We start from the raw sequence: 12,905 nt of genomic DNA, 5'->3' as shown, positions 1-12,905 counted from the left end.
GGTGAAGCAGGTGAGCCCCCCCCCACCCCAAAAGAGATGCGTCTGCCGTGAGAGAGGCTTCCACTGCAGGGGTGGTGAAGGTCATCCCCTTCAAGAGGTTCTCTCTTGACCACCACTGCAGAGAGAGAGAACGAGGGCTGGCGAGACAACTACCAGATCTTCCCATTGTCCGCTGGCCTGACACCACTGGCTGTTGAGCCACTCTTGCATGGGACTCATGCGCAGCCGCGCATGGGGAACCAAGTATATGCACAATGCCATCATTCCTAGCAAGCGCATAGCTTTGCGTACCGTCACCTCGCGACTGGCTACATATTGAGGAATCTGAAAAAGCATGGTCTGAACCTTTTCGTTGGAGGGGAAGACGAGCCTGTCTTCCGTCCAAATTAGAGCTCACAGAAATTGTTTTGTTTGACTGTGGACTAGACGATTTCTTTTCGTTGATTGAGAAACCCACACTGAAAAGAAGATCTACTGTTTTTTGGGTGTACAAAAGACATGTGTTGTAAGAGTCCCCTGTGATGAGCCAGTCGTCGTATTGGGACTGATAGTCTGCGCAGGAGTGCTGTAGCAACTGCCAGGACTTTAGTAAACACCCTTGGCGCTTGGGTGATGCCGAAGGGGAGTACCGTGAATTGGTAATGCCTGTCCTCTATCATGAACCTTAGATATTTCCTGTGCGCTGGCAACATTGAAATATGAAAGTATGCATCTTTCATGTCCAATGTTGCCATGTAGTCCCCTTGTTTCAGCTGTGGGATCACTTCCTGAAGTGTTACCATGCAAAACTTTTGGGGTTTTATGAACTTGTTTGCTGGGCGCAGGTCTAGAACAGGGCGCATGGTGAGGTCCTTTTTGGGTACAAGGAAGTACACTGAATAAATACCCTTGTTTACCTGAAGAATAGGGACGGATTTTATGGCGTCCTTTCCCAGCAGTGCTTCCACCTCTTGCTTCAGGATCTCCAGATGGTCCAGTGAAAGGCACCGTGAGCGTGGCGGTCTGAACTGTGGAGGTCGGGCAAATTCCATGCAGTACCCTGTGGGCGACTGTCTTTAAGACCCACTGATCTGAAGTTATCCCCTCCAATGCAGTGAGGAAAGATGTCAATCGCCCCCCTCGACCAGTAGTTGTTGGACCTTCATGGGACTGCCCTTGAAAGGACCGTTGAGATGTTACCTCTCTTGGGGGGGTGGGGGGGAGGGGGTTGTGTGATCTGTTGCAGAGACTTAAGAGTGTCATGCTCCTCCTTGGCTGTTTCCAAGGCCTCATCAACCGCTTTCCCGAAGAGGTTAGCTTCTTCAATTGGCTTATTGATGAGAGACGCTTGCGTTTCGGGTTTAAACCCAGAAGTACGCAGCCAAGTGTGTCTTTTTAGTAGGGTCCCTTGGGCAAGAGACCTGCCTGCTGTTTCAGCCGTGTTCAGGGCGTTTTGGATCACATTCTGGTTCACTTGTCTTCGCTTGACAATGCTAGCAAGAAGCTTGGATTTGACGGGTTCGGGACCCTCTTGAACGCCTTCCTGGAGCAGGTTCCACTGAGCGCCAGCATAGCTTGCCAATAGCATGGTATTATTTGCTATCCGCATAGTGTATGCAGCTGCCGAGGTGACACGTTTGCCTAGCGAATACAGTTTCTTTGACTCCGTGTCCGGAGGTGCCTCCCCTGTGGCAAGGGGTACCCCTGCCCTTTTTCGGGTGGTAGTTACTACCAGCGAGTCGGGGATGGCGTGCCCTTTCAAGTATAGAGGGTCGGATGGAGACGGCCAAAATAATTTTTCGACTCTCGGGTTCACTGCTCGGTTTTGAGCTGGTGATATCAAGGAAGGGGCCAACCTTCTCTTGATGGAGTTAAGGAGGGGAATGGCCTGGCTAGATGGAGGTTTTTCCTTAAGGATATTTTCTACAAAATCCTGCTCAGGCACTGCCTCTTGAGCAGATATATGAAAATGTTCAGCGGCCTTTAACATCGAGTTGAAGGCCATTTGGTCATCTACAGGCGAGGCCCGACGAGCCGGAGTGGATGGAGGGGAGTCTTAACACAATACATCTGTGTCTTCAATTTGAAGTGGAAGTGTTTATGGTTCTGTAACCTCCTGTTGGGTTTCTTCCCAATTGTCTGTGGTATCCTACTATTCTTCATAAGCTTGTAGAAATTAAGCTTCTTCAGTGTAGATGTCCCTATAGGTGTCCAAGTGGCCAATGTCTTCAGATTGGACTGGGACAGAGGGCTGCTCCTCTTGATAGTGAGAAGAGAATTGAGGGACAGGGTCAGAAAAACTGATAATTCTTTCCAGCTGCACCCTTTGAATTTCTCTCTAGTCCATTTAAAGGACCCAGATGGCCCTATGGGAGGAAAAGCATAGTCTCCCACCCTACAGCGTCGAAAAGATTGTCTTAGGGTGTCTGAAAGAGTTTCTTGGCTATCCTCAAAAGTATTGTGAGAATCAGGGCCTGAATCCGCATCCGAAATGTTTTCGGCGGCATGGCCCATGTTTTTAGGCAGAACTGGGGTAAGACCCACCGCTGACGTAATCCTCTCAATGCGGTCTTCGATAACTGCCGAATCGGCGTGGGATAATTGTTCCGATGGTCTATCGGTGGGTATAGTACCTTCCGTGACGTTAGAGGGCCTAGCGGTCGGTTTTTCGACTAGATGCCTAGTCGTAGTTTTCAGGCGTACCGCGGCCTTCGGGACCGTCGGATTTCTGTGTTTCGACGTGTGAAGTTTTTGGAGTAATGCCCTTACTCGATTTAGATTGCCCAGTCGCAAGACGCTGTTGCGGATGCGGGAAAGGCTTTGGATCTGCGCAATCCGAGGAACCCGTTGAAAGTTTCGGCGGTCCTGCTGGTGCTTTCACCTTTTTCAATGCGGATGCCGAAACTGGTGTAGGGCTTGTATGCTTAGTGTGAGGCGTTTGTACGCCCCTCTCGCCGGGTGTTTTCCCTGCAGCGAGACCAGAGTCAGGCCTTAAAGGGTCGGGGACGAGCGTGGTGGACCTAGAAGTGTCCGCCTTGAGGTTTATCACATCCCCAATGGATGTTTGGTCATCTGCGGTGCCCCTGTCACTCTCAGCGGGTGTGACGGTGGGGGAAGGGGGTTCCACCCGCGACATACCGTATGCGGCCCACCGCTTTACACGGCGCTCCTTAAGGGTCTTGGGCCGAAGGAGTTTGCAAGCCACATACCGCTTTTCGTCGTGCTCTAAGGGGAGACAGGCGTTGCACGTCCTGTGTTAATCCTTCCAAGGATATCTAAGCCTACACTTAGGGCATAACCAAAAAGGAGTCCTTTCCATAGCCAAAGGGAAAGATGACCAGACCGAAAGAGTAAAGGGGGGGAAAGGAGGAAAGACATACCGAAAATATGGCCACCCGACCCCACTCTCCCTACTGTAAAGGTCGACCAGAGGGCCTGACCACGTGGAAAGTCCGGCCGCCGGATCTTATGCGCCGAAATCCACTGCCGTAGACGAATCCCCGAAATCTTTGTCGAAGGTGTTCTTGTAACCAAAGTGACTTAACGGGGAATAACCAACAAGTCGGTATAAGATAAACAATGACTCTTCTGAAAGAGCTCCGCTATAGGGCGACCAGTTATCTGGGTGGAAAAAACAATCTGAGTGACCTCGGCGCTTGAGGGATTTTAGGTACACGTCACGATAGGGATAGTGTTACAGACACGCCTATGCCGACGTCCCCTTTCGGTCCCCGAAGGACAAGATGCAATACTCTGCGATTAGCACTGGATGTCGGACTATATGCACAGCATGTGATTCTAAGCAGATTAACAAGCATCAGAAATGCATTAATTTATAAGGCATCAGTGCATATAATGCTTTGTGAAGCCTAAGCAACAGATCAGGGGACAGCAGAGGCTATGAAATCTGGCAGTCAAGATGAATATGGTGGTCTTGATCAGTCAAAATACAATAAGTGTCGTTTTCCATACTTTGGAAAAAATGCATTCATACAGATTACATAATAGGCTACCATTTTTTACATGAATCAATTTTGAGAAGCAATTAAATATTAGAGAAGCCAAAAGAAATATACGCCATACCTGGTCCGACACCAGAGTAACGTGTGGGAACAACGACTGCAACGCCTCCTTTGTCTGCGTCTGTAGTGCACCGAGCTTCTGCTCCGTCTCTTCCTGTGACATGGTCAAGAATTAAAAAGGATGTTAGAAGTACATTCCAAATTGTGCTCCACTATAACATGTGCCAAGTCAAATGAGCATTGTATTTTTTTTATTTTTATTTTATTTTTTTGGAGCATCCGCAAATGGTCTCTTCATAAAAATGTCAAAGGATCATACAAAACAATTGAATACAACGCAGAAAGTAACATCAAAATTGATTTGAATACATTTGTTTTCAGAAAAGTGCGCATTACTCTACATCTATGGGGAAGATTTTGATGGTTTCCACAGTTTCAACTGCTCCCCTACAACTACAACATAGAATACAATGGGCCTCATTCCGAGGCTGGAGCTATCCATGGAGTAAAGAGCACCATGGTAAGCAACCATGGAGCTATTTACTCCATGGAAATCCGGCATGGTGAATGGAGTAATTACCGGTCCATTCCAAGGTTGGAGGGACCGGTAAATCCCCATTCACCATACCGGTTCCTCATCCCCATTCCTGCCCCCATAGGGCTCAATGGGAAAGGGGAAGGAGTAAATTACGGCACCGTAAATTACGGTGCCGTAATTTACTCCAAGGTCCCTTTGCGGGTTGGATTTTTAACGCCTGCTAAAAGCAGGCGTTAAATGCCAACCCGCAAAAGGGAACTCGGAATATGGTGGTAAGTGTTAACGGTCACCGTTGCCATTAACGGTGACCGTTAACCCTTACCTCCAGCCTCGGAATGAGGCCCAATCTCTGTACAGGAATTCACCAGTTCAGAAGATTCAGCGTAACAAGTTCCCTAACCGACTAAAAATCTACGCATGAAAGCCAGTTTGCACTCATCCCAGATTTCGAATAAGGATTTATTTTTAACAGAAGCTAAACGATGGTCACGAGTACCCAGTTTCTCCCAATAAACCAGAGCTACAACGGGGACGAAGGAGCTTGTACATAGCTATTTGCAAATGTAACTTCCACATGAGAAGTAACATAACCTTTTGCCCATTATATAAGGCACATTAATAGTTAACTGTCTTCTATATGTGGTTTTAAAGTGATATTTATATGCAATGTATCAATTTCTAAATGATTGTTAATGGCTAACACTGAATACACTTTTTACTACTAGATGTGCCCTAATGCTCCTTAGACACATTCCCAAACACTAGAATTAGTGTCACGTTGATATGTTTCTATGGCACCAGTTGCCTTGGTCAGTGAAAACATTATTGGTATGGAGCGATTCAGGTTCTTCTTGGCACAGATTTACTACATACTGTAAAACTGCAAACCAGTTTGCATGAGTATTGAAGACTATGAAATATGTTCCCTTCTCTATGGAACCTGTTTTTAATCCTGTGAGGGGGGGGAGGGGGGGAGAAAGAGAGAGAGAGAGAAAGAGAAAGAGAGAGAGAAAGAGAGAAGAGCGAGAAAGAGAGAAAGAGGCGCGCGCGCGAGAGAGAGAGAAAGAGGCGCGCGCGCGAGAGAGAGAGAGAGGCGCGCGCGTGAGAGAGAGAGAGAGGGCGCGCGCGAGAGAGAGAGAGAGGGGGCGCGCGCGAGAGAGAGAGAGAGAGAGAGGGGGCGCGAGAGAGAGAGAGAGAGAGAGGGGGCGAGAGAGAGAGAGAGAGGGGGCGCGAGAGAGAGAGAGAGAGAGGGGGCGCGCGAGAGAGAGAGGGGGCGCGCGCGAGAGAGAGAGGGGGCGCGCGCGAGAGAGAGGGGGCGCGCGCGAGAGAGAGAGGGAGCGCGCGCGAGAGAGAGAGGGAGCGCGCGCGAGAGAGAGAGGGGGCGCGCGAGAGAGAGAGGGGGCGCGCGCGCGAGAGAGAGAGGGGGCGCGCGAGAGAGAGAGAGGGGGCGCGAGAGAGAGAGGGGGCGCGCGAGAGAGAGAGAGAGGGGGCGCGAGAGAGAGAGAGAGGGGCGCGCGAGAGAGAGGGGGCGCGAGAGAGAGAGAGAGAGGGGGCGCGCGAGAGAGAGAGAGAGAGGGGGCGCGCGAGAGAGAGAGAGAGAGGGGGCGCGGAGAGAGAGAGAGAGAGGGGGCGCGCGAGAGAGAGAGAGGGGGCGCGCGAGAGAGAGAGAGAGGGGGCGCGAGAGAGAGAGAGGGGGCGCGAGAGAGAGAGGGAGAGAGAGGGGGCGCGCGAGAGAGAGAGAGGGGGCGCGCGAGAGAGAGAGAGAGGGGGCGCGAGAGAGAGAGAGAGAGGGGGCGCGCAGAGAGAGAGAGAGGGGGCGCGCGCGAGAGAGAGAGAGAGGGGGGGGCGCGCGCGAGAGAGAAGGGGGGGCGCGCGCGAGAGAGAGGGGGCGTGCGCGAGAGAGAGAGAGGGGGCGCGCGCGAGAGAGAGAGAGGGGGCGCGCGCGAGAGAGAGAGGGGGCGCGCGCGAGAGAGAGAGAGGGGGCGCGCGCGAGAGAGAGAGGGGGCGCGCGCGAGAGAGAGAGGGGGGCACGCGAGAGAGAGAGAGAGGGGGCGCGCGCGAGAGAGAGAGAGAGGGGGCGCGCGCGAGAGAGAGAGAGGGGGCGCGCGCGAGAGAGAGAGAGAGGGGGCGCGCGCGAGAGAGAGAGGGGGCGCGCGCGAGAGAGAGAGAGAGGGGGCGCGCACGAGAGAGAGAGAGGGGGCGCGCGCGAGAGAGAGAGAGAGGGGGCGCGCGCGAGAGAGAGAGAGAGGGGGCGCGCGCGAGAGAGAGAGAGAGAGGGGGCGCGCGCGAGAGAGAGAGAGAGAGGGGGGCGCGCGCGAGAGAGAGAGAGAGAGGGGGCGCGCGCGAGAGAGAGAGAGGGGGCGCGCGCGAGAGAGAGAGAGGGGGCGCGCACGAGAGAGAGGGGGCGCGCGCGAGAGAGAGGGGGCGCTCGCGAGAGAGAGGGGGCGCTCGCGAGAGAGAGAGAGGGGGCGCGCGAGAGAGAGGGGGGCGCGCGAGAGAGGGGGGGGCGCGCGAGAGAGGGGGGCGCGCGCGAGAGAGGGGGGCGCGCGAGAGAGGGGGGCGCGAGAGAGAGAGGGGGCGCGCGAGAGAGAGAGAGGGGGCGCGCGAGAGAGAGAGAGGGGGCGCGCGAGAGAGAGAGAGGGGGCGCGCGAGAGAGAGAGAGGGGGCGCGCGCGAGAGAGAGAGAGGGGGCGCGCGAGAGAGAGAGAGGGGCGCGCGCGAGAGAGAGAGAGAGGGGGGCGCGCGACGTGGCAGAGAGAGAGGAGGCGCGAGAGGAGGGGGTGTGCGCGCGAGAGAGAGGGGGTGTGCGCGCGAGAGAGAGGGGGTGTGCGCGCGAGAGAGGGGGCGCGCGCGAGAGAGAGGGGCGCGCGGGGGCGCGCGCGAGAGAGAGAGAGGGCGCGCGAGAGAGAGAGAGGGGGCGCGCGCGAGAGAGAGAGGGGCGCGCGCGAGAGAGAGAGGGGGCGCGCGCGAGAGAGAGAGGGGGCGCGCGCGAGAGAGAGAGGGGGCGCGCGCGAGAGAGAGAGGGGGGCGCGCGAGAGAGAGAGGGGGGGCGCGCGAGAGAGAGAGGGGGGCGCGCGCGAGAGAGAGGGGGGCGCGCGAGAGAGAGAGGGGGGCGCGCGAGAGAGAGAGAGGGGGGGCGCGCGAGAGAGAGAGGGGGGGCGCGCCGAGAGAGGGGGGCGCGCGCGAGAGAGGGGGGGCGCGCGCGAGAGAGGGGGGGCGCGCGCGAGAGAGGGGGGCGCGCGCGAGAGAGAGGGGGGGCGCGCGCGAGAGAGGGGGGCGCGCGCGAGAGAGGGGGGCGCGCGCGAGAGAGGGGGGCGCGCGCGAGAGAGGGGGGCGCGCGAGAGAGAGGGGGCGCGCGAGAGAGAGGGGCGCGCGCGAGAGAGAGGGGGCGCGCGCGAGAGAGAGGGGGCGCGCGCGAGAGAGAGAGGGGGCGCGCGCGAGAGAGAGAGGGGGCGCGCGCGAGAGAGAGGGGGCGCGCGCGAGAGAGAGGGGGCGCGCGCGAGAGAGAGGGGGCGCGGAGAGAGAGGGGGCGCGCGCGAGAGAGAGGGGGCGCGCGCGAGAGAGGGGGCGCGCGCGAGAGAGAGGGGGCGCGCGCGAGAGAGAGGGGGCGCGCGCGAGAGAGAGGGGGCGCGCGCGAGAGAGGGGGCGCGCGCGAGAGAGAGGGGGCGCGCGCGAGAGAGAGGGGGCGCGCGAGAGAGAGAGAGGGGGCGCGCGAGAGAGAGAGAGAGAGGGGGACGAGAGAGAGAGAGAGGGGGCGCACGCGAGAGAGAGAGAGAGAGAGGGGGCGGGCGCGAGAGAGGGGGCGGGCGCGAGAGAGGGGGCGGGCGCGAGAGAGGGGGCAGGCGCGAGAGAGGGGGCGGGCGCGAGAGAGGGGGCGGGCGCGAGAGAGGGGGCGGGCGCGAGAGAGGAGGGGGGCGCGAGAGAGAGGGGGGGGGCGAGAGAGGGAGGGCGCGCACGAGAGAGAGAGGGCGCGCACGAGAGAGAGAGGGCGCGCACGAGAGAGAGAGGGCGCGCACGAGAGAGAGAGGGCGCGCACGAGAAGAGAGAGGGCGCGCACGAGAGAGAGAGGGCGTGAGAGAGAGAGAGAGGGCGCGCGAGAGAGAGAGGGCGCGCGAGAGAGAGAGGGCGCGCGAGAGAGAGAGGGGGGCGCGCGAGAGAGAGAGGGGGCGCGCGCGAGAGAGAGAGGGGGGCGCGCGCGAGAGAGAGAGGGGGCGCGCGCGCGAGAGAGAGAGGGGGCGCGCGCGAGAGAGAGAGAGGGGGCGCGCGCGAGAGAGAGAGGGGGCGCGAGAGAGAGAGGGGGCGCGCGCGAGAGAGAGAGGGGGCGCGCGCGAGAGAGAGAGGGGGCGCGCGCGAGAGAGAGAGGGGGCGCGCGCGAGAGAGAGAGGGGGCGCGCGCGAGAGAGAGAGGGGCGCGCGCGAGAGAGAGAGAGAGGGGGCGCGCGCGAGAGAGAGAGGGGGGCGCGCGCGAGAAGAGAGGGGGCGCGAGAGAGAGAGGGGGCGCGAGAGAGAGAGGGGGCGCGCGCGAGAGAGAGAGGGGGCGCGCGAGAGAGAGAGGGGGCGCGCGCGAGAGAGAGAGGGGGCGCGCGCAGAGAGAGAGGGGGCGCGCGCTAGAGAGGGGCGCGCGCGCGAGAGAGAGGGGGCGCGCGAGAGAGAGAGAGAGAGGGGCGCGAGAGAGAGAGAGAGGGGGCGCGAGAGAGAGAGAGAGGGGGCGCGAGAGAGAGAGAGAGGGGGCGCGAGAGAGAGAGAGAGGGGGCGTGAGAGAGAGAGAGAGGGGGCGCGAGAGAGAGAGGGGGCGAGAGAGAGAGAGAGAGGGGGCGCGCGAGAGAGAGAGAGAGAGAGGGGGCGCGCGAGAGAGAGAGGGGGGGCGCGAGAGAGAGAGAGGGGGGCGCGCGAGAGAGAGAGAGAGAGGGGGCGCGCGAGAGAGAGAGAGAGGGGGCGCGAGAGAGAGAGAGGGGGCGCGAGAGAGAGAGAGGGGGCGCGAGAGAGAGAGAGGGGGCGCGAGAGAGGGGGCGCGCGAGAGAGAGGGGGCGCGCGAGAGAGAGAGAGAGGGGGCGCGCGAGAGAGAGAGAGAGAGAGAGAGAGAGAGAGAGAGAGGGGGCGCGCGAGAGAGAGAGAGGGGGCGCGCGAGAGAGAGAGGGGGGGGGCGCGCGCGAGAGAGAGAGAGGGGGGCACGCGCGAGAGAGAGAGGGGGGCACGCGCGAGAGAGAGAGAGGGGGGCACGCGCGAGAGAGAGAGGGCGCGCGAGAGAGAGAGGGGCGCGCGCGAGAGAGAGGGGGGCGTGCGCGCGAGAGAGAGGGGGCGCGCGAGAGAGAGAGAGAGGGGGCGCGCGCGAGAGAGAGAGAGAGGGGGCGCGCGCGAGAGAGAGAGGGGGCGCGCGCGAGAGAGAGAGAGGGGGGGCGCGCGCGAGAGAGAGAGAGAGAGGGGGCGCGCGCGAGAGAGAGAGAGAGAGGGGGCGCGCGCGAGAGAGAGGGGGCGCGCGAGAGAGAGGGGGCGCGCGCGAGAGAGAGAGAGAGAGAGAGAGAGGGGGCGCGCGCGAGAGAGAGAGAGAGGGGCGCGCGCGAGAGAGAGAGAGGGGGCGCGCGCGAGAGAGAGAGAGAGGGGGCGCGCGCGAGAGAGAGAGAGAGGGGCGCGCGCGAGAGAGAGAGAGAGAGAGAGGGGGCGCGCGCGAGAGAGAGAGAGGGGGCGCGCGAGAGAGAGGGGGCGCGCGCGAGAGAGAGAGAGGGGGCGCGCGCGAGGGAGAGGGGGCGCGCGCGAGAGAGAGAGGGGGCGCGCGCGAGAGAGAGGGGGCGCGCGCGAGAGAGAGAGGGGGCGCTCGCGAGAGAGGGGGGCGCGCGCGAGAGAGGGGGGCGCGCGCGAGAGAGAGGGGCGCGCGCGAGAGAGAGGGGGCGCGCGCGAGAGAGAGGGGGCGCTCGCGAGAGAGGGGGGCGCGCGCGAGAGAGGGGGGCGCGCGCGAGAGAGAGGGGGGCGCGCGCGAGAGAGAGAGGGGGCGCGCGAGAGAGAGAGAGGGGGCGCGCGAGAGAGAGAGAGGGGGCGCGCGAGAGAGAGAGAGGGGGCGCGCGAGAGAGAGGGGGCGCGCGCGAGAGAGAGAGAGGGGGGTGCGCGAGAGAGGGGGTGTGCGCGCGGGGGCGCGCGCGAGAGAGAGAGAGGGGGCGCGAGAGAGAGGGGGCGCGAGAGAGAGAGAGAGGGGGCGCGCGCGAGAGAGAGAGAGGGGGCGCGAGAGAGAGAGGGGGGCGCGAGAGAGAGAGGGGGGCGCGCGCAAGAGAGAGGGGGGCGCGCGCGAGAGAGGGGGGGCGCGCGCGAGAGAGGGGGGGCGCGCGCGAGAGAGGGGGGCGCGCGCGAGAGAGGGGGGGGCGCGCGAGAGAGGGGGGGGCGCGCGCGAGAGAGGGGGGGCGCGCGCGAGAGGGGGGGGCGCGCGCGAGAGAGGGGGGCGCGCGCGAGAGAGGGGGCGCGCGCGAGAGAGAGGGGGGGCGCGCGCGAGAGAGAGGGGGGGCGCGCGCGAGAGAGGGGGGGCGCGCGCGAGAGAGGGGGGCGCGCGCGAGAGAGAGAGGGAGGGGCGCGCGCGAGAGAGAGAGAGGGGGGGGCGCACGCGAGAGAGAGAGAGAGGGGGGCGCACGCGAGAGAGAGAGAGAGAGAGAGGGGCGCACGCGAGAGAGAGAGAGGGGGCGCACGCGAGAGAGAGAGGGGGCGCACGCGAGAGAGAGAGAGGGGGCGCACGCGAGAGAGAGAGAGAGAGGGGCGCACGCGAGAGAGAGAGAGGGGGCGCACGCGAGAGAGAGAGAGGGGGCGCACGCGAGAGAGAGAGGGGGCGCACGCGAGAGAGAGAGAGGGGGCGCACGCGAGAGAGAGAGAGGGGGCGCACGCGAGAGAGAGAGAGGGGGCGCACGCGAGAGAGAGAGAGGGGGCGCACGCGAGAGAGAGAGAGGGGGCGCACGCGAGAGAGAGAGAGGGGGCGCACGCGAGAGAGAGAGGGGGCGCACGCGAGAGAGAGAGGGGGCGCACGCGAGAGAGAGAGGGGGCGCGCGAGAGAGAGAGGGGGCGCGCGAGAGAGAGGGGGCGCGCGCGAGAGAGGGGGCGGCGCGAGAGAGGGGGCGGGCGCGAGAGAGGGGGCGGGCGCGAGAGAGGGGGCGGGCGCGAGAGAGGGGGCGGGCGCGAGAGAGGGGGCGGGCGCAAGAGAGGGGGGGCGCGCACGAGAGAGAGGGGGGGCGCGCACGAGAGAGAGGGGGCGCGCACGAGAGAGAGAGGGCGTGCACGAGAGAGAGAGGGCGTGAGAGAGAGAGAGAGAGGGCGTGAGAGAGAGAGAGAGGGCGTGAGAGAGAGAGAGAGGGCGTGAGAGAGAGAGAGAGAGGGCGTGAGAGAGAGAGAGAGGGCGTGAGAGAGAGAGAGAGGGCGTGAGAGAGAGAGAGAGGGCGTGAGAGAGAGGGCACGCGCGAGAGTGAATTCCAAGCAACAGGGAAGATCTCTTAAAGAAGACTTCCTCCAATGGACTGGTGGGTCTAACCAGTCTCAAGACCACCTGCATTTTGCCCTATTCCATCAAGAGCTGTGACCTTCCTGAGCTGCAAACTCAATACCTGGGACATGTGCCATTTTGCGATGCAACTTCTTGTGAAGCGCAGTTTTGTCTGGAACCTTGTGGACATCCTCCTGCAGTGACTTTTCCGTTCCTATAGATTCCCTCAGCTGAGTCGTGGACCGAGAGTCAAAGAGGTCTACCGGATGACATGAAGGGCTCCAACACACCAGTTCCGCGAAGATCCACTGCTGGGTGTCCCACTGCTAAAGTGCATCTTTGTTTTCCTTCCAAAGTTCCTTAAGTAGCCCAGGCCCAGAAATCTGAACCTGGGGCAACTGTCGCCTCACCTTGGCGGCCAGTCTGCTACACCAAGTTCTTCATTGCAAAGGTACTGTTCCGAGCCAAGGTACTTACCTTGGTCTCGGTGCGTTGTTCTTAGAGGGCCGAAATTAAGCTGTTACTTGCAGCCCCCCTCCAGGACGCCACAAATTCCATTGGGCTCTAACTTAATAAACTGTTACTTCCCTGCAACCTGAAGAAACCTTCATAGACTCTTCTCTGTCTAACACTTATCCGTTTCCTTCCTCCTTAGCCGTTGGTCACTGGATCCTGAGTGCCCACCCCCCACTCCTGACTCTGAGAATCACCTAGTGTAGTGTTGGATTTTGTAAGATTGATGTAGCAGTGGTTAAATGAAGTAGAACAGTTCATATAGAATTTGCTGAGTTGGTATCAGCTTCTCTCATTTTATGTTGCTTTACATTAATTTAAAGTGTACTACCTTTTATTCTACTGTGATACTACTGTGTAAATAGTACTTAGCTGATTTAATGCTGAAGCCTTAGTCTATATAAA

General features: G+C 60.8%; 2 protein-coding genes across 11 annotated transcripts in view; one reads left to right on the top strand and one right to left on the bottom strand.

Annotated features, from left to right (window-relative positions):
* RRBP1 (ribosome binding protein 1) overlaps nucleotides 1–12,905 on the bottom strand; it is a 441,849-nt gene that overhangs the window by 121,348 nt on the left and 307,596 nt on the right. For all 10 annotated transcript variants that reach the window (XM_069607556.1, XM_069607549.1, XM_069607553.1 and 7 more), the window contains one exon: nucleotides 4,063–4,155. In XM_069607556.1, the coding sequence (XP_069463657.1) occupies nucleotides 4,063–4,155 (93 nt within the window). The remainder of the gene's footprint in view (nucleotides 1–4,062; nucleotides 4,156–12,905) is intronic.
* LOC138468445 (octapeptide-repeat protein T2-like) lies at nucleotides 6,766–12,663 on the top strand (the record flags this gene model as incomplete). Its single annotated transcript, XM_069608997.1, has 4 exons — nucleotides 6,766–6,834; nucleotides 9,147–9,474; nucleotides 10,668–10,750; nucleotides 12,643–12,663. Coding segments are annotated over 4 exons (501 nt in total), but the record flags the coding sequence as incomplete, so codon positions are not given.

Source organism: Ambystoma mexicanum, chromosome 4q (genome assembly GCF_040938575.1).
Source record: "Ambystoma mexicanum isolate Mex_15411 chromosome 4q, UKY_AmexF1_1, whole genome shotgun sequence".
NCBI lineage: Eukaryota > Metazoa > Chordata > Amphibia > Caudata > Ambystomatidae > Ambystoma > Ambystoma mexicanum.
The sequence above is the reverse complement of the archived record's forward strand: the minus strand, read 5'-3'. Positions and strand labels throughout refer to the sequence as shown.